The sequence below is a fragment of the Mus caroli genome, unplaced genomic scaffold (assembly GCF_978045245.1).
Source record: "Mus caroli unplaced genomic scaffold, Mus_caroli_1 scaffold_8, whole genome shotgun sequence".
NCBI classification, from domain to species: domain Eukaryota; kingdom Metazoa; phylum Chordata; class Mammalia; order Rodentia; family Muridae; genus Mus; species Mus caroli.
In genome coordinates this window covers 11228893-11250581 of record NW_028227263.1, presented here as the reverse complement: position 1 = coordinate 11250581, position 21689 = coordinate 11228893, and the positions used below count along the sequence as shown (strand labels likewise).

General features: G+C 43.2%; 1 protein-coding gene across 3 annotated transcripts in view; it reads right to left on the bottom strand.

The window, feature by feature from the left end:
• The window catches only part of CUNH10orf90 (chromosome unknown C10orf90 homolog), a 142687-nt gene that overhangs the window by 85312 nt on the left and 35686 nt on the right, over positions 1 to 21689 (bottom strand). For 2 of the 3 annotated variants that reach the window (XM_021167523.2, XM_029479182.2), the window contains exon 1: positions 11487 to 11608. The exons of the other annotated variant lie outside the window; for it this stretch is intronic. In XM_021167523.2, the coding sequence (XP_021023182.1) occupies positions 11487 to 11508 (22 nt within the window). In that variant the 5' untranslated portion in view covers positions 11509 to 11608. Of the gene's footprint in view, positions 1 to 11486; positions 11609 to 21689 lie in introns of those variants that run through there. 3 annotated transcript variants of the gene reach the window in all.

The window sequence follows — 21689 nt, the reverse complement described above, 5'->3', positions numbered from 1 at the left end:
ACAGGAGCGGATAAAAGCATTGTGTCCAGTAATTGGTGGCCTGCTTCTTGGCCTGTTAATCAATCGTCACATAGCTTACAAGGATTAGGATATGTGGCTACCCCAACTATAAGTGCAAAATCCTTACAATGGAAAGATAAAGAAGGAAGGACAGGGCTTTTTCAACCTTATGTACTCCCTTTACATGTAAACTTATGGGGAAGAGATGTGTTGTCAGCCATGAACTTTATACTGACTAAAGATTATTCCCAGAAAAGCAAGGAAATGATGAAAGGAATGGGATATATACCTGGACTAGGTCTAGGAAAAATTTTACAAGGTAGAATTTCACCAGTTAAAGCCACAGTAAAAGCAGATACGAAAGGGATGGGTTTTTTCTAGGGGCCGCTGAGGAGCCTTTGCCCATTCCGTGGTGTACGGAGGACACGGTGTGGGTGCCTCAGTGGTCTTTATCCTCTAGAAATTAAAAGCAGCTAAAGAATTAGTACAAGAACAATTAGACCTGGGACATGTAGAACCCACACAATCACCCTGGAACACCCCTATTTTTGTTGTAAAGAAAAAGTCAGGTAAATGGAGATTGTTACATGACCTAAGAGCCATTAATGCACAAATGCAAGTTATGGGTCCTGTACAAAGAGGACTCCCCCTACTTTCAGCTCTACCTAAGGATTGGAAAATTATAGTAGTAGATGTTAAGGATTGTTTCTTTTCCATTCCATTAAACAAGAAAGATAAACCTAGATTTGCATTTACTCTACCTTCTGTTAATCATATGGAGCCTGATAAAAGGTATCAATGGCGAGTGTTACCCCAAGGAATGGCAAATAGCCCTACCATATGTCAATTATATGTAGGAAAAGCTTTACAACCAGTTAGAGATGGTTTCTCCTCCTTAAAAATTTGTCATTATATGGACGACATTGTGATTTGTGGACCTGAAGAAGAAAGTATACAGTGATCTTACGGCTTGCTTAATGAAACTTTAAAAAAATAATGGCTTGATTATTGCACCAGAAAAGGTACAGCAGTCTAATGTTAGTCAATTTTTAGGAGCCACTATTACTTTATGGTGTGTTACCCCACAAAAGATTAGTATAAGAAAAGATCATCTAAAGACATTAAATGATTTTCAAAAATTATTAGGAGATATAAATTGGATTCGACCTTATTTAAGGATCTCTACTTCGGAATTAAAACCTTTATTTCAAATTTTAGAAGGAGAATCACATATTACCTCATTGAGACAATTAACACCAGAGGCTTCTGATGTTCTTAGGAAGGTAGAAGAAGCAATCCAAACAGCACAGTTAAATCATATAAATGAGCAGAAACCTTTTTGCCTATGCATATTACGAACCATAAATTTGCCAACTGCTGTATTATGGCAAGATGGTCCTCTAGTATGGATACATCCACATATATCCCCTAATAAGACTATAGAGCATTATCCCATCATGGTGGCAAATATGGCCCATAAAGGTATAAAAAGTTCAATTACTCACTTTGGAAAAATGCCGGATAGCATAATTGTTCCCTATACTGCTGCACAAATGCAAACATTGTGTGTGACTATAGATGAATGGGCTATTCTTAGATGCAGTTATTCAGGTTTAATTGATAATCATTATCCTAAACATCCTTTATTACATTTTCTGTTATTACATCCAGTGATATTTCCAAAGGTAATGGCTAACACTCCTATAAAGGGAGCCATTGATATTTATACAGATGGACCCAAAACAGGAATTGGAAGTTATGTGATTAATGAAAAGGCTGTAAGGTTGCAATTTACACCAGGAGCCCCTCAATTGGTAGAATGTTTGGTGGTTTTAGAAGTCTTTAAAAGATTTCTTATGCCCATAAATATTATCTCTGATTCTGTTTATGTGGTTAATGCCATACTAACGTTAGAGGCTGCTGGAAATTTTAAGCAGTCTAGTCCAGTATCTGAAATTTTGATGAAAATACAAAATTGTATTTTGATGCGTGAGCATCCCTTTTATATTCAACATATTAGAGCACATACATCATTACCTGGACCTATGGTTAAGGGGAATGCAATTGCTGATTCAGCCACCAGAGATATGATTTTCCTATCACAAAATTCTATAGAAAGTGCAAAAATTTTTCATCAACTTTATCATGTCCCTGCTTCTACATTACGACAAAAGTTTAAGCTCACACGAACAGAAGCTCGAGATATTGTCCTACAGTGTGGTAGGTGTGTAGAATTCATTAATGCACCGTCCGTGGGTGTTAATCCTCGCGGATTGCGACCCCTAGATGTTTGGCAAATGGACGTCACGCATATCCCAGCTTTGGGGAAATTACAATATGTACATGTGTCCATCGATACCAGTTTTGGTGTCCTACATGCCTCTCCCTTGTCAGGGGAAAAAGCAGTTCATGTCATATCTCACTGCTTAGAGGCTTGGGCTGCATGGGGTAAGCCCATAATGCTAAAGACAGATAATGGTCCTGCATATACTTCTTCTAAATTTAGCCAATTTTGCAAACAAATGCAAGTGAAACATATTACTGGACTGCCCTATAATCCACAGGGCCAAGGCATCATTGAAAGAGCCCATCGTACTTTGAAACAATATTTGCAAAAACAGAAAGGGGGAATAGAGGCTATGACGCCAAAGATGGCTCTATCCCTTACAATATTTACTCTTAATTTTTTAAAATTGGATGATGCTGGAAGATCACCAGCCGAAAGGCACGGACAATGGCCTCAATCGCCCAATGAAATGGTCAAATGGAAAAATGTCCTTGATAATAAATGGTATGGCCCGGATCCTATCTTAATCAGATCCCGGGGAGCTATTTGTGTTTTTCCACAGGGTGAAGAAAATCCACTTTGGGTCCCGACGCGACTGACAAGGACCGTGAAAGAGCAAGATGAATCCCAAGATGGTCCTGCTATTCCTGCTCCTGATGATTGAGACCGGGATAAGTATACCTTTTTGGGCCATAGTAAGATCATGGCCAGTACCTTTACCGGTACATTCCAATTCTTCTACCTTGCCTTTGTTTTATGCAACAGAATGTTTTCTGGATGCGCCTTGTGCACGACAAACTCCTCAAGAGCCATGGGTGTATAATAGTACGAGTTTTCATTTAAATTATATACTATGCTTTGTGCATAATGTGGATAAACCTTTTACACCCTGTATATTTTTAAAGAAAAAGATTATCTCTAATTGGGCAGACCCCATTATCCAAAATAAAGTGAGCTCTGGAGTGTTACTTAATGCTTTAACGCAAGTCGTCCAAGGAGCGCAATTAGGCTCAGGTGATGTTGGAAATAATATAACTTCACCTATAAACATCACCACTATTATGATAAAGGGAAAGGTGACTATTCCCAAAAGATCACGATGGCCTGTTGGCAATGCTACTGCTAAACACAGCGTGCCCTGGTGTCATCCGGACCTCACATTTCCTATAGTTTTTTCACCTTGTCAATCAAAAATTTTTCCTCGAAAAGAAATAGCAAAGGGTTTTGTTTTGTCACCTCCTTTAGATTTTACTGTAATGAATGATAAAGGAGATGCTACAGGAAAAGAAAATATTTGGCCATATTACCAATGGATTTTAAGTAATGAGGCAGGTGCTAGTACCAGTCTGTCAGCCTTTGCACTGCTGACTGGAAACTTTCATGAGATATTGAATGTTTCTGCCACACTTTCCAATACCTCTGCTCATTTAGATAATGTGACAACTAATAGAGTTATCAGAAATATGACTACCTCTCCAGTAGAAGTTTGTGTTAGTCCTCCATTTTTCTTTATATTGGCTGAATTTCAAAATGATACAGAATGGTTAGATTATACAAATATCACTTGTTTTTTGACGCAATGCTGGAATGGAACCAAATTCTTAGCCTTAGTGGTACAGCTACCAATCTTGGTCCCTGTACCTGTTGAGGCAGATCCAGAGAAGTTCCCAATAATGAGTCTAGTTAGGCAGAAGAGAGATTTTGGAATCACAGCTGCCATTGTCACTGCCATTGTGGTGTCTGCAGCATCAGCGGTTACCGCAGGAATTGCTATGGCCAATCAAGTTAATAGTGCTGATACCATTAGTCAGATAGCAGAAAAAACGTCTGAGGCATTGCTCACTCTGCAAAGGGTGGATTCTCATATCGCCTCAGGATTAATGTTAGTGAATCAGAGAGTGGATATTTTACAGCATAACATGGAACAGATGATGGATGTCATCCAAATGAGTTGTGTGGCATCCACTCCACATGTATGCATTACTCCCAATAGGTATATTAATAATTCTTTTATTAAAAGTACAGACCTATCGAATTATCTGAAGGGGAACTGGTCGCAGGAGCTGGACAGGCTGCAGAGGAGGCTGCAGATACAGATCCTGAACCTTAATGGAACCAGAGTGGAACCTGTGACCTTTGGAGACTTTACCTCTTGGCTTTCCTCTGCTTTCTCTTACTTTAAGGAATGGGTGGGAGTGATTTTGTTTGGTGCTGCCATATGCTGTGGATTGGCGTTCATGCTCTGGTTGGTATGCAAATTTAGAACCCAACAAAAACGTGACAAGGTGATTATAACTCAGGCACTATTAGCTATTGAAAACGGCGCCTCTCCTGAAGTTTGGTTATCTATGCTCAAGAATTAGTCAGCATCTGAGTTCTCTGCTCTTGTGCATGAGAGAGACTCAACAATCATTGATCAGCCCTTGCACATTGCTGCACACAACAGGGTGATCATGATTTCCCCACTAATTCATTTTTTGGCTAGCCTCTTTTGCAGAGTTCGCCCTAGGTCATTTAGCAGTTACTGTCACACAGCACTGGGGTATCCAGAGACGGGCAACTTTCCTCATGCACAGGCCAACCTAAGACACGGGGCCCGGTGGCGATAGGGTTACCCTACGACGGGAAAGGCTGTGACATTGGAGGAACGACCTAAAACAGGAGCCACGGCGGATGGACATAATTGCACAGGCCTCGTCCAGCCTCATTTTATTAAAACAAAAAGGGGGAGATGTGGGAAGCCACATGTGCCATTGCAGGGTGGCACTGGCTTCTGCTGGCCACCACGCATACATAGGCAGTAAAGTTTTTTTTTTGCCAAGATGAGGTTTTGAGAATTAACCAAAATTGACCAATCAGATGAGAGAGAAGTTGACCAATCAGATGAGAGAGAAGTTAACCAATCAGAAGAGAGAGAAATTAACCAATCAGATGTAGGCATGCAAATGAGGTGGTAAGCATCAACCAAGCACAACCAATCCGGGTGTGAGACACGCCTCTCCTAGGCCTATATAAAGCAGCACCAGTGCTGGGCTCGGGGTCTATTCGCCTCTACAATCAAGCTCTCCCAATAAACGTGTGCAGAAGGATCCTGTTGCAGCGTCGTTCTTGCTGGTCAAGTCGGACGCACGCAAGAGCATTCTACTTCTTTCAGCACCTCTATAACCACAGCATAAATACAAGACTGCCTTTCAGCCCAGTTTCTCAATGCCACCACAACTACGGGAACAGTGGAGACCAAGACACTGGCTGGCTGTCAAACTGGTTTTGAAAGAGTGAAGACATTTTGGGTATAAGAACATAAAGTCATCTAAGGCTGTGGTCAGGTCCAAATGTGGATGAGGATAGATACACAGATAGGAGAAGCTTCTCTTGGCTTAAGCTTCCTGGTGGATCAAAGTTTAACATGCCTTATCTGACTCCTGGAACTCCAAGCAGAGGTGCTTTTGGGAAAAGCATCTTTCGATGAAAGCAAGGAGCATTTTAAAGTTGATCTGAGTCCTGAGGTAGGACTGAGGCAAGCTTAGCTGCAGACCCACAGTGACAGCAACCCCAAGATCTCTCACAGTAATATGGCCAGGATATTTCTACAGAAATGTGAGACAAATATAGGGGGAACTGATTGGAGGAGTCTATGCAAACATAGCCAGAGTTCTCATCTCTTCAGACCAGGGGCAACACTTTGTCTCCCTATGACTAACTCTATAGGAAGTGATTTTTCCCCCTGAGACTTTGAGACAGGGTTTTTCTGTGTAGCCCTGGCTGTCTTGGAACTCACTCTATAGACCAGGCTGGCCTCAAACTCAGAAATCCACCTGCCCCTGCCTCCCAAGTGCTGGGATTAAAGGCATGCGCCACAACTGCCTGGCAGAATGTGATTTTTAAACACTACAATGGAGTGTTTTTAACCTCTGGAGGCTAGAAATGTCAAAAATAGGCTCCCTACATTTAACATCCTATTTCAAAATTCTAGAATATTTGGGGGGTGGAGGTGGTAACTTTATCTCCAGTACCATGAAAAGATTTCCTACATGTTTGAATAAGATGAAAGCATTTGAGAGGGGGGTGTCAGGTATAGGGCGGGGGGGGGGGGGAGAAAATCACATATTATAGTACTGTTAAGTTTGGCAGATTTGTGAAGGGGTCAGGATTTGACCTTGGGGGCTTTCAAGGATCACCTCTAACCCACCCAAAGCCTGCCTCCATTACAGTCTGTCTTTGAGTGACAATGGACCTCTATCACCTCCTGACTTGGGCTGTGGTTCCATCTATAACTGTCACTGGGTGACAGAGGGTCCTTCACAATGATATGCAGATTTCCTTCTGTGAAGTGCTAATGTCAGACCTGAAGGGCTTGGTGAGGACCTGTGCGATGTTGATGCTTCCTGATAACCTGGCAGTGAGGCTGATGAAGACAGAAGTCATTGAGCTGCGTGTATAGCATGGTATGGGGCTAAGAACTTTAAAATATGCAGTCTTGGGGAACAGACGGGTCTTCATCTGCTTTAGTTTGGCCCTAGCTGACCTTCAGTGAATCAACTGTGGAGCCTGCCTTCCTCCATAAATGCAGAAAACGATACCTCCTGCAGAAGCGCGGGCCTTGCCTTCACTTCTCTGGGAGACCCTCATTAAAGCACTGGGGCAAGGATATCAGGTAAATATGCCATAAATGGCAGAGGGCAATATTATTATAGCACTGGTCAAGGCAGGTCTTTGCCAAAGTCCAGCATCACTAATGTGGCACTAATGGGTCAAGCAGCCACTAAAATTGCACCACAGAGTCCCAGGGCTGGAGTCACAGCTCTGAGTGCATGGGGAGCCTTGAGCACATTGCTAAGCATACCCGGGTTCCTCCCAATGTGATGGAGGATATGATCGTGGTTACTTCACAGGGTTCCTGGAAACGTTTGAGTGACACAATTAAGTTAGTGTCAATGTAATGTCACAGTGTAATAGCCTATAAAAATAAGCGCTCACTACTGGGAGGGAAGGCCTCTGTTTCTGGGGATGGGGGATGGGAAGGCTGATGGGATTGGGAAACATGCGTGATTAAGTATGAGCTTCCCACGCCCGCCATAGCAAATGGCCACAGACAAATGCATCCTCTAGAAATGCCAAATCTAACAGTGGGCTAAAATCAAATTAGCAGCCAAGCATTACTTTCTGAGGATGCTAATGGGATTATTCGCCTTGACTTTTCTTGCTTCTAGACACTATTCATATTCCTTAACTCATGTCTGCCTCATTCCAGCCTCTGCCCTTGCTGCGGTCCCTTCTCCTTGACTCTGCCCTACTGTTTCCCTTGAACAAGGGTTCCTGGACCAGAGTGAGCCTACCTGGACAACCAAAGGAAATATCTTCATATCAAGAATATATGGGTATATTTGGGGGTGTTAGATTTCTTGTACTACAGTAACTGGGGGGGGGGGATTCAGGTAGATAGAATGTAGAACCTTGAAATATGCATATGACATCTATGTTACAACACATAAAAATGTTTATAATGACACATGGTGAAAAGGAGGCAATAGCCTATGGAGCATGTGATTGTGATATTGATACAGTGTGTAAGTAAGGCAATCTACAAAGCCAGCAAAGTCACTGTGTGGAGAAATGGCCTTGGGTGAAAAGAACTGGCCTAGGTTGTGGGGCCTAAGCAACTGAAGGATACATGCCCAACCAGGCTTTGCATCTGAAGACTCGCAGCTGAGGTATCAAATGTAGTTATGTAACTGTGATATTGTGTGTCCTCTCTGCTCCTGTTCCCTCCATCTACAAAGTCAGAACATGGGGCTGGTGCTGTTGGGTGATATTGTATGTCCTCTCTGTTCCTGTTCCCTCCATCTACAAAAGTCAGAACATGGGGCTGGTGCTGTTGAGTCCTCCCAGCTCCCCATTGCGGAGTTGCTGCTCCAGCCCTTTACTCTTTGGAACTTGCTGTCAATAGTGCAGAGCCTCCTTCTGCCCTGAGCATCATTCTCCACTATGGATTAGAGACACCATGATTATGATATAAAAGATCATAGTGGAACATTAACCAAAGGTCAAACTTTACCTTAAACAACATCCTCGCTCAGGTCCCCTCCACTGAATACCCTCCACTGGCCTTTGTATCATCGTTTAAGAATAGTCTATCCTTGAATGCTCTCAACTGTCTCCTGGCTGCCATTCTTGGGGGAAAGCTGTGATGGCTAACCACCCCTCAAGGCTATCTCACAACAGAGTTTCTCCAAGTATGCCCCTCCAGCCTCAGGACCAGCATTGGAGGAATAGATAAGAAACATCTGTTCTAGTAATGCCACCAGCCAACACCACCCCCAGATCTACCAAGTGAGGATCCCATACAGGAGTGTAGGTATTCATCCATGCTTCAGCCAGTTTTTCAGTACAAGAGCCATCACAAGTCCCACATGGTCTTAGACTAGTAACACCCCTTATGGACAGAATATCTGATAACCCAGAAAGGAACCATGGTGCTTTGATTCAAAAGCTACCCTTCAACTCTCAAGGATCTGTGCCTCAAATGTATGCATGGGGACCAAATGAGGCTTCACTTAGTATAAAACTAGCAGTGACATCAGCAAGCTGATATTTATGATGCAGCAAATTAAAACCATGCAGTGACCCATGGTCATCATTGCTGGTGCATGGCATTTAATGGTCTGGTTGTTTGTCCATTTACTAACTCACTAGCTTCTGAGAGATGCTTTTCTGAGTCTGTTGGAATAATCACAGTTGTATCTCAACTCAGCCTGAGTTACATACCCAAAGCTATTCTACTCCCTGGTCTCTCTCCAAGTATCCACAGCAGGCTGCACCAATACCAACAAACTGAGTCATCCTGTCAAAGAGCAGCTGAGCAGCAAAAGGTGGGAGGAATTCCCTGTTCTGCATAGGAGTCAAGGCAATGTCATGGATTTGCTATCACAGGCCTCCAATTGACATGGAAAGCTCTTTCAATTGAGAGGGCCAGGAAAAGTTTAGTGGCCTCGCCAGATATACATGCATGAGTGACTTTTCTCATTGCTGTGGCAAAATGTCTGACAATGGGAGCTTAAGGAAGGTTTGTTCTGGTTCATAGTCTGAGGTTCCAGTCCGTCATGGTGCATCAGGGAGAGTGGCACAAGCTGAGGAAGCAGCTAGTCACACTAAGACATGGTGTCCACTGTAGGAAAACAGGATAACGCTGGTGTCTCAGCTCACTCTCTCCTTTGTCCCTTTTTATTAAGTCTAGTACCCGAGGCCACGGGGATGGTACTGACCATCCATGTTCAGGAAGTCTGCCCAGCTCAGATAAACCTCTCTGGAAACACTCTCGCAGACACATCCAAAGGTGTGTCTCCTAGGTGATTTTGAATTCAGTCAAGATGACTATGAAGATTATCATAGGAGATTTTAAACATAAATGGAAAGGGGTCAGGAAGAAAGTAGCATAACGAAGCAGAAGACAAAAGCAAGGGAGAAAGCAGAGCAAGGGAAAGAATAAAGGCAAGGGCTACTCACGCATGGATGACTTGTAGGATGTACCTACAGAATAATAAATTCCTACACATTGTCTAACACGACTCAAGCTGTCCCTACAAACAGCAGACAAGCACCACTGTGTATTGCCTAATGAACCAATCCATCAATGCCACACGCAAACGGGAGTATGTGAGTCCTGGGTGTGTGCCTGAGTGTGCACTCTCACATCTAAGGCACAGTAGCAGAGGACAGGAGAGGAGAGGTGCGCTTGGACATCACACCCTGTACGGGGGGATGTTGTAGAATAGCATTTCCAGTCTGACAGGAGTCAGGGCTTGCTCTTGATTGCTACTGTCTCCTTAGCAACAGCTCCTTTCATTGTCTTAAGACACATTTGATAGAGAAAAATCATGTTTCAGAATTAGATTTCACTGTCTCCGTGGGATTTAACCTCAGTTGAGCCTCTAGAGATTTCTATTTTGGACTTCTAGAACATTGTGTTCTTCTGTCTACCTTTCTGGATTCTCTTCTTTGATGGCTTCTCTTCACCTCTGCTTCTCCTTAACAAATTCATGTGTAACAATATAGCCGGAAGGTTCAGGTCCCTTCTATGAGTTAACAACTTAGTGGTACTAAAATGATACTGTAAAAGCTTACAGCTCAGCTCTTCGAAGTCATTGCTTATGCAGTCTTTCTCAAAGGGGGATCAGTTAAGTTCCCTAGAGTTCACCATTCCATCCATCTTTTCTATGTCCTTAGTGAGTGCTCATACCTCCCCTACAAATAGAAGCATTACCCTCTGCATCCCTGCCTTCTCTCATCTGCTGGATTCTCCCAAAAAGTAAAGATGGTCTTGTGGAAAAGCTCCTCTCCATTGCCTCAGTATAGTTTACCTAGGCTCCCTGGTCTTGGCAAGTTCATACCTGGTCCAATGGAAACAAGCCATACCTCCTTGCAAGCTTGGCTAAATTCCCTTAACACCACCAGCAATGACTGTATAGAGAGGCTCCATGGTTCCTCTTGTTAAAAAAGCTTTCTTTACAATAAGGTTTAGAAAATATAACACAGGAATGTACATCTATGAGCATCCAGAGGCTCAAAGAAACCGGTACAGGAACCCTTGAAACAAAACTACTTTACATCCTGGATGTGGGTACCTTCAACTTCTTCACAAGCTTGAACTGGCTGATTACAAGTACTGTCTCCCAGTCTTTCCTTAGGATAACTCCTAACCTTTTATCTCTGACACAGTTCAAAGTCACCTCCTCTCAAAGGGACTCTCTAGTTGCTCCTACCTTTAGCCACCTGCTTCAGTTTTCTATCTCCATTTTCCCACAGCCATCTTTCTCATGGGCTAATGCCTCTAAGTTCCTTTGCCCTTGTAAAGGTTGCAGCCACTGGATCTAGAGACCACCCTAATCCAGTGTGATCTCCCCTCAACATAACCACATCCTCAAAGATCACATTGCTCAATAACATCATATTTACATCATCAAAGATTTGGTCTGATACATCTTTTAGGGGAACCAAGTCAGCTCACAGCCCCATCACAGACAAGTGTTATAACATGGGCTTCTTTCTGCCACCTGGTAAGCAGTCTGACTCCTGCAAATATCTCATCTTTTCCCCTGGAACCTGGTACCTAGGATGTCTGGGCAGCTGAAGACATTAAGTATGTACAAAACAAACATAACATTTATACCCTGAAATATGTGAGGAGAACGAATGAACATACCTTCTCCAGACAGTTTAATCATGTCTCACTGATGCTTCAAAGACATCTTACTTCATTTCAAAGACCATCTAAGGACAAAGATGTGCCTTGCTAAATCAAGGAACATGGCCACAGTCTGCACAGGCTGCTACTCTCAGAATGAGTCAAACTCCCAACCTTCCACCCTGATCCAACTGACGAAATCATTGGAATGTTTACCTAGCAACCAGGTTGTGGATAGCTACCTCAAGGCCACTGCTTGTCTCCACTAATTTGGGGTTAAGATATGAGATTCATTTGACAAGTATGATGAGTTTCAAGAGAATTGTTTAAAGGCTTCCTGTAGGGAACAGTTAGACATGAAAAGGAAACCCTCCCAAAAAACAAAAAAACAAAAAAAAAACAAAAAACAAAACAAAAAACACCTTTAAGTACCAGCTGGAGTCAGAAGATTTCTTTCCAACCTGTCCCTACATTCTTGTATTTCACTTGCTTTGACTATACTGGGTCCTTATCAAACAGCAAGTGAGTTGGTATAGAAGTTCCTCAGGAGAACTGCTAAGATGCCTCAGAGGTTAAGAGTATGCACTGTGCCGGCAGAAGACATAAGCTGAGTTACCAGCACCCACACAGAAGGATCATAACATTGAAACCTTAGATCCAGGGTATTCACCGTCCTCTTCTGAAGTCTGTGGACGCCTGCACTCACATACACACAGAAGTAGACAGATACACATAATTTTAGAAAAAATTTAAAAAATACTTTTAAATGTCTTAGGGCTAAATATACCCAGATAACATCACAACATTAAACAATGAATCTGCTTATTGCTAATTTTCAAAACTAGTCTAGCTCAACTTCAGCAATAGGACATTCCTTCTCCTGTAATAGCGATTATGGTTGGCTTTTATACAATCAGATAAACTATCTTTGACCCTAAAATATGAATAACATTATCTTGTGACTTATATGTGACTTAGTTTGAAGTGACTTCTACAGTTATTCCCCCTTATCTAGAGAGCGAAGTAGTTCAAGACTCAACTAGAGGCCTAGAATGGCAGATGGTATCAGCTATCTACATATTATGCTTTTCCTATACTGGGAAACCTATGACAAAGTGTAATTTAAAAATCAGGCAGAGGCTGGGTGGTGGTGGCGCACACCTTTAATCCCAGGACTCCGGAGGCAGAGGCAGGCGGATTTCTGAGTTCGAGGCCAGCCTGGTCTACAAAGTGAGTTCCAATACAGCCAGGGCTACACAGAGAAACCCTATCTCAAAAAAAAAAAAAAAAAAAAAAATCAGGCAGAATACTAGCTTGACAACAGTAACCAATAATAAAGCAGGAACAATTACAACAATATGCTATGATAAAACTCTCTTTGTCTGTTTGTGTGTGTGTGTGTTGTATGTGCCCATGTGTGTATTGGTGCACATGACTGTGTTGTCGGAAGATTGGAGGAGGGGGGGTCAGGTGTTCTCCATTACTCTTTACCTTATCCTTTTGAGGCAGGGTCTCTTGTTCAACCCTAGATCTTGCCATTTTTTTCAGCTAGACTGGCAGCTAGCAAGCCCCAGCAATCCTTCTATCTGCATGCCCCTCAGGGCTGGGTTTACAGGCATACATGGGGCAATGCCCAGCTTGTTACATGGGTATCAGGATCTAAACTCCAGGCCTCACACTGCTCAACCAGAACTCATGTCCACTGAATCAGCTCTGCAGCCCTCACTCTGGACTTTTTTTTTTTTTTTTTAAATGTAAGTTCTGGGGAAATCAGACTCAGGTCCTCATGCTTGTGCCGCAGCCGCCTTACCCACTCGAGTCATCTCCGCAGCACGTGTAATACAATTTCTAACAGGTGACTTGTTTGCTTTTGTGATTTCCCATCTGCTACTCTCTGACTATGGTTGGTTACAGGAAACAAAACACAGTCAGTGAAGCTATAGGTAAGGGAGATGATTGTGGCCAACAGCACAGTGATGTGCTGTTTTAGCTGTGATGGAAGCCACACTGGAGAAGTGACTGAACTAAAAGCCCCTGGGCTGAGATAGCCCTGTCACTCAAGCAAGAGATGCAGCAGCCAAGACCAAAGGGAAGATATGGCCAGCTGCATCATTCAGGACCTTCAATGATACAGATCATTTGGGATGCTGACAGCTTTATGTTTTGGGATGAGGCATCAACAGCATGGTCATTATCCAGATGAGCAGTGCCTTTGTAAACAGTTAGGCAAAGTGAATGCCACTGGCTGACCCCGAGGTATGTCACCATCAGGTCACAGTGGCTGAACTGGACTGTGGACTGACTCTGAGGCAGATGTTGCCTAGACACTGTCCACTTAATTTGTCAATTATGGAGGAAAACAGAGACATTCTTAAAGCCTGTGGATTTTTCAGTCCCAGAGAATCTAATTGAACGAGACCCCCTACAGGTATGAGGCACATGCAGGCTCTCTGAAACCTGATGCAGTGACTTTCCTGCTATGTGGCAGGGACAAGTCTCTTCTAGGGGGACAGCATAAGTGGAGTATCCTCAACTGCGAAGGTCACTCAACATGGTAAGGCATGTATAAATCCCACATTCTTGGTGCTTGTATGCACAGCATCAGGACCACTACCATGCAGCCTTAGTTCAGTACATGTTCACTAAGGTCTCAAGTAAAGTACCCGGAGAACACAAGCACACAGCACTCAAAAGTCCCTGTGTCTGAAGAGTCTATGGCCTAAGTGGGGGGGGCAGGGGAGACGTGACATGGAGATCTTTGACTCTTACAGGTGACTTTAAAATGTTGTAAACATACATAGTGTAACCTTTTCAATTTCTGTCACTTTTAGGCATGTGATTTGGTGGCACTAAGAGCAGTCATGTCGTTACACCATCCAGCTCCTAAAACTTCTCATCTTACAGAACAGAAATCATCCTTACTTTTAACTCCTTGCTGCCATTCCTCCAATCTCCTGTCTTTAGGCGTTCCCCAGCAGTAGGAACAGCATCTGAGTTCAACATACACGCATCATTTGTGACTGGCATATTTCACATTATATAACATCCTCAGGGTTATACATCTGTTGGAACTCCGTGTCCCTTTAAAAGCTGGGTAGCATCCATCATACAGATAGATGCCATTCTGCCTATCTCTTTATCCCTTAGCTGGCACTTGGGGTATCTCTGCATTTTAGCTGCTGTGAGTTATGCTCAATACAGTGGATGCACAAATATCTGAGTTCTGGCATCTCATCCTTTCTTGCGGGTTCCCCTTTGCCTTTCAGTCAGTGGCTCCATCTTGATCTCATGCAATTCCTTCTTAGGTGCACAGCACTCTTTGACACAAGGAAGCCAGGGGACGATCCTTGAGTGCTACTCCTCAGATCTTAGCCAGCCTTAGTTTCTGACAGTGTCATTGGCCTGTAACTCACCAGCTAGGCTGGTCTGGCTAGCCAGCCCAAGGGAATCCCTTGCCTTTGCCTCCCCAGCATTGGGGTTACATCATGTACAATTGTGTCCAGTGTTGTTGTTTTTTAATATTGGTTTTTGGGGGTTGAACTCAGGTTTTCCAATCTCCCCAGTCTTGTGGTGCCTTCTTGAAAAAGTATGCATGGGAAAGAGGCAGATACATCATATTAGCAGCCATATGAAAGCCTCCATTGTGTTGATGGTTACCTTTTCCTCCTAGGCTACTGCCTGTATGCAGTGAGGGGGAAATGGGGAGTGGAATCTTGGTATGAAACCATGATAGGTGGTGATGGATGGCTACAACTGAACACAGGCATTCAGGGTTGTGTGACCCACATGCATTCAAAGTAGACTTAGAGATGAAAGGGAAGGGGGAACATTCTCTTCTCATGAGTAGGCTACAGAGCTAGTGGGCAACCTTACTCAGGTTCCAGGTATGGGGACCAAACGTCCTGCCATTCCTTAGAGACCTAAGCAGAGAGCCAGAATCTGTGTAGTAGGAACACTTAAAGAAGAGAGAAGATAAGAATCTTGTCTCTGTTCCTCTGACCCCATGAGGGCACAGCATGGCCATCTGGGAAGAGGCCCAGGAGGCAGCAAGGACACTAGATTTCAACCCACTCAGTTGCAGCCTAAGCAGGTTGACATCTCTTGAGGGCTCAATGCCCCATCTCTCCTTGGGCTGCAGAGCAATGTCCTGTTCTCTCTTGGAGTCCTATCCTTCCATGGCTGGGACATGTGTTGGAACACATAAGCTAAGGTGTATGGAAAGGGGTAGCAATCTCCACTTGAGTTTTGTCCTTTCATAAAGAGGAAACTGGCCTAGTGTGCATCAGGCTTCTTATATACAATTTTTTCTCCATCAAGCTTGCTGAATACAAATCACCATTGTACCATATTGAAGTCATTTAGCCACTTGATTTCAGGGGAAGCCATTACCCAGGTGGGTTCTGGCAAAAAACTGGGGAAAATAGTGAGCAAGAAGAGGAAGCCCCCTCTCTAACTTCAGCCTGGGCGACATCCAGCCTGTAATAGGATCCCAGTTGTCCAGGTCATTAGGCATAGGCATGCAGCTTTCTAAAGGATGAGCAAGGGTGATTAGATTCTAATTCAAGGCTAGAGGATGTCCTAACACCAGGACAGAAAATAGGACATTTTTGGAACTTCTTTACAAGATGACCCAAGGTGACCTAAACCCAGCTGCCAAGTGTGCACTCCAGTAACATCAGAAGAACTTGTCAACTCAGGATCATTAGAAAAACAAGGTGCAAAAATATTCTCATAAGATGTCATGGCGGAGCACCGTGACACTTGTGTATGGGACTGCTGACTTCTTGTCGTCGACAGTCTGTTTAGCTGAATTGGCCATAACTGCAAGCCTGGTTCCTGGAGCCCACAGAGATGATTACAAGCTCTGCCAAGAACTGGACAAATGAGGCTGGCGCAGCGTCTGAAAGCCCCAAGTGGTAAATCTCTCATTAGAAGAGCCATTAGCTGCACACAGCACATCAGGTGGCTGGGGTAGGGAGTGGGGAGAGGCACCATCGCTGGGCTGGATCTGAGAGTACAACACCAGAGGAAAAGCCCAGGCTTGCAGAGGCCTGCCCAAACTCCTGCCATTAGCTGGCTCCCTGCCTAGAAGGTGAAGTCACCTCTACAGGACTCACTAACAACTTATCAGCTATGCTGACCAATTAGAAGAGGTTGCTCTCACCTGGAAGGCTTTCCCCTCGAGTTCTTGGGCTTTTTATCTCAGTTGAATGCAGCCTCAAGCTCTTAGTATTCCTTGTGCTATACCCTCCTTTTCTGCTTGGACAAACCTCACAATGGGTCAAGAATCATAGAAACTGACCCTAGAGGTAAGAAACATATAAGAATTCAAAGTCTCCAAAAACATTTTCATAGCCACTCTTACCTCAAGGCAAAGAAGGAAATAGCAGACCAGAGATGGGCAGAGCTTTCCCAAGAAGCCTCAGCCAGGAAGCAGCAGAATCAGCCTCACTCAGTCAAGCCTAATGAAGTTGTGCTCACTAGCTTTCAGGGTCAACAGGACACAACCCAGAATCACCTGGGAAGTCTTAATGAGAAATTATCTAGACCAAGTTAGCCTGTGGAGGATTTTCTTGGTTTTGAATTGATGTAGACCTAGCCCATTGTGGGCAGCACCATTCTCTAGGCAGGGGGACCTGGACTCTCGAGGACAGTAGAAAGCTAGATAGAAGCCTAAGCAAGCAGGCGGCTTGGTGGATTCATTCTCTCTGCTCCTGATGATAGATTTGACATGACTAGCTGCTGCTGAGAGTTCCTACCCTGACTTTCCCAAAATGATTGACTGTAACCTGGTATTGTTAGTCAAACAAACCCTTTCCTCCTCTAAGTTGCTTTTGTTCAGGGTATTGTATCACAGCAACAGAAACAAACTAGAACAGAAGACCTGGATCTTTGCCATTCTGGTTTTTCTCTAACCATGCTCCTTCCTACTGAACTGGGCTATGCATTCTCCACACTCCCCAAACGATTAACTGTATAAACAACAGGTTAATGTGGTGTAACTTATTTGCCACAACATTTCTATCTTGAACTGGAAAGGCCTGGTTCAGTGACTTCAGAAAACCTCTCACTCCTCCCAAAGAAGTTCCAGACCCATGAGCAGTTACTACCTATGTTCCTGTAACCCTAGTCCCCATTACATGCTAATCCACTTTTGCGCACTGGTTGGCCTATCCTGGACACTCCTTTTATGAAATGACAGGAGGCATGGCCTCGTTGGGCTTCTTTCTTTTATACAGCTCCCTTGCTTTGTACATACACTGTTCATAGCAGACTCACTCTCTATTAAAGGGAAAGACTGCATGGGAGCTGCTAGCCATTCAGCTGATGGGCATGTAGGCTAACCTACTCTACCTTAAACATTTTGTGTACAGGTATTCATGCAGATGTCGGCCCCTGTGCATTGAAATGCTAAGGTATGGTAATTCCATATTTTCCCTTTGAAGAATTGCCAAACCCATTATTTTCCAAAGTGTCTGGATCACCTTGGGTCATAAGTGACAGCATAGGCAGGTTATATTTTTGGTTTTAGTTTTGTTGCTGTTTTTCCATCCTTGCTAACACTTGTTACTGTCTATCACATTTTTCTTTATAGCTTCCCGAGTGAACGGGTAGCCCATTGTGGTTGCACTGCTTTGATGGCTAACAACACTGAACATCTTTTCATGAGCTTAATGGCCTTTTTACACACACACACCTTATTCTTGGGAGGAGAAATGACAGCAGTGGTTCCCAGACTCTCATAAGTCAGTGTCTCTTATTCATGGATGATCAAACATGGAGCTGATATCGTGAGTGAGGCTGAGGGAATACCACAGATGTGGGCTTGCATCTAACTGGATAGCTTCTGGATTTTTTAACCTAGACAAGTCACCTTACTTCCTTGAATCTCAGTTTCCCTATCTACAAAGAAAACATTGTGTGGTTCCTATTTTACTAGATTGTTATGAGTACTAAGAGAAGAGACAGAGAAGAGATCCTTAGCACACTGCCTGCTTGTGGAAGCATTAACAATGTTCATTTCTTTACCTCCACTGCAAGCATTCATGCAGCATTCACTATGGACAGAATCCTAGCCTGAGCACTGAGGTCACACTGACGGACACAGTAAGCAAAAAAAAAAAAAAAAAAAAAAAAAAAAATCTGTGCCCTCCTGAAGGTTATGTCGAGTCTAGCATTCTCAAAAACCTTAATGAAGCTAGTTATTATTACATTCAACTTTCTTACTCTTGATTGCGAAATAAGTACCAGTTCATCAGAAAGCAGAAGGACAAGACAAAGGGAGCTTCACTAATGAACTTGAACTTTAGTGAGAGACATGGCATTAGCTTCAGTAATTGCAGCTCTCTGCCTGTTCCAGGTGTGGCCTTTCCTTTCTCTCTGAGACGAAAAGGAGAGGGGCCAGAGAAGCCACTGGCTACAGGTCCACTAGGGATCAGGAGTGTGAAAAGCCCAGAAGTGGGGGAGGAGAGAGGGAGGAAGGAGGAAGGAGGAAAGTAGGAGGTAGGGGGAGGGGAGAGGGATTAAGGAAAAAGGGAAGAGGGAGGAGGGGGGATGAAAGGGAGAGAGAGATTGATTTAGCATCTCTAGATATCTAAATAAAGGATTCCTGAGCCGCTTTCCAAGCTAGGAGTGATTTAGAAGAACAATGTGGTAAAATTATAAAATTGCCCCAAAAAAAAAAAAAATCAAATAAAAAGGGTGCATGGGAGCAAAGGGCAAGGCAAGTGGTGCAAGATGCTTGGGATGCACAGCAGGGCTAGGTGGGAGCTTAGACATGGAGGAAGTAGGTGCGGCCTTGGGATGCACAGCAGGGTTTGATGGGGGCTTGGGACATGCACAGCATGGCTAAGTAAAGCTGGTACTGAAAGAACAAAACCTGGCAAGAATGGCTCTAGGACAGGAAGCCAACAATGTTCCAAGGCCACACTGCTCTGTTCAGAGGTCAGCAAAGCCATGATGGGCCAGCATTCTCTGCCAATTCTGCTTTAGGTCACTCCTGAGAACTAAATGAGCCTCAGAACCTTCTCCAGGTTCCCTTAGCTGCCCAGCAATTCTGACCTAACCAGGTACTTGGATGCCAGGTCCTTCCCTAACATTCTATCTCAAGAGCCTTTCCACATGAATGGAGATGACTTCCAGGGTCCTGTGGGATTATCTGCAGTCTGATGAGTGCAATCTTTCTCTATGTGTGCAATCTCTCTCCATGTGTACAATCTCCCTCCATGTGTGAAATCTCTCTCCATGTGTGCAATCTCTCTGCATGTGTGCAATCTGAGGGAGGAACTGTGGCATAGGGGGCATGTCACTCATGACTACTCAAGGCCACCAATAAGGCTGCCTTTGCAGAAAGACAGATGAGAAACAGCCATGGGGGGTTGTCCTACCAAATGCTAAAAGGCAGTATATCACTAGAAAAAGAACAAAGCCAAACTGGCAGAAAAGAACAGCAGCAAAAGAACATAAAAGACAACCTCAGACCCTATGGAAATGCAGAAAATAATAACTGGGCATAGCATATTAGTAGAAATTGACAACAAAAACAAAATCAATGGTATTAAGTGACTGAGCAACCCATTATTATTTTGAAAACACAAATATCATCCTTATTGCTTACCAAACCTGCCAATCAACTACAGCTAACCTAAAAACATGTAAAAGTAAACACCTGGTTTTTAAAACCAGGATGGTGATACACATCTGATACCTAAACACTAAGGAGGTAGAGTGGGAAGATCCAAAGTTCAAGGCCATCCTTGGCTGTGTGTCAAGTTTTATGTCATCCTTAGCTACATGAAAGCCTGTCTCAAAATTAAAAACATACTTTAAAAATATAGAATAGTTAAACCTTTTTGTCACCCTGAGTAGGAACGGTGTCTTTAGAAAGTTCTCAATGAAGATATCACTAAATAAAAATTGAGTAAATCCAACTCTTTTAATAGTTTCTCATTACTTCTCACTTGTCACTAAGCAAGACCATGTAGAGAGGGGCTGAGTCATAGATTAGAAAACCAGTATTGAAAGGAATGTAACAGACAAAAGTTTAGCGTCAAAATTAATCTTTAAAGCTTCTGAAAATTAATCTGGAGAAGGCAATAGAAAAAATGATGAAATAGAAACAGGTCTTTCTCAGAGGAGGCGTGGTCCTCAAGCAACTCTAAAGGCGGCAGCATCTATCTGTAGGCTCTGAGTGGTACTACCCTTCCCATCCCTGACAGTGACTTTTAGTATGGTTTAAAGTCCTTTTCTCGATAAAGTACTGTTGATTTCTTTTGAAGAACTAGCCTTTAGTGTTTCCTGTAATTTTTTTATTCCATTGATTTCAAATGTCATTATTTTGATTTGCTGTTGTTACCTATGCTCATGTTTGTACCTCAAGTTTATTCATTATCACTATTTGGCAGTCAAATATCTCACAATCTATTTATAAATTCTCATGTTGAAAACATTTTGGTCTCTCTCTCTCTTTTTCTCTCCCTCTCTAAGCATCATTATTTTCCATTGTTCCCACAGAGGAGGGAGACGATATTGGCTGAGGCCAAGAATGCCTCTAATTATTGTATGATACAGAGGGCAGCTAGCTATAATAGGGGATTATTTGTCCCAGGATGTCAATAGTTCTCAAGGTAGGAACCCTGACACAGACACAAAAATAAGAAATTTGCAAAGACAATCCCGCAATCCTTAAATAGGACTGACCCCTCTCCACCAAGTAAACTTCCTTATAGGTATAGAATGGTCACAGCAGACAGGCTCACCTTAACCATTTCCTCTCACACTTCACAGATATTAATTTGGGATAAATCATAGATGAACAGCTTTTAGAATACATGGCATAACTTCTTTGTGAATTAGGAGTTGGTGAAACTGTCTCATAGAAGGCTCAGAAAGCAACAGCAATGAAATAGAAAAAAAAGGGGAGACATTGAACTTCACTAAATTATTATATCTTTTGTTCACAAGAAGACATCGTAAGAAAATGAAAAGGCTGCCACATACAGAAAATATTCTAACAAAGAAGATATAGCTGGGATATTTAACTGACAGAGTCATTCAAAGTATTAACAAAAGTATAAATAGCCCAACATAAAATAGAGTTACCAAACATCTGTTTGTCTTCCCGGGTTGGCAACAGCTTTTCTTTCCCTGGCTGTTACTAGGCCACTATGGGTGACATACAAGTTCAGGCCACTCCACCCAGGGCATCAAACTACTGGGTCC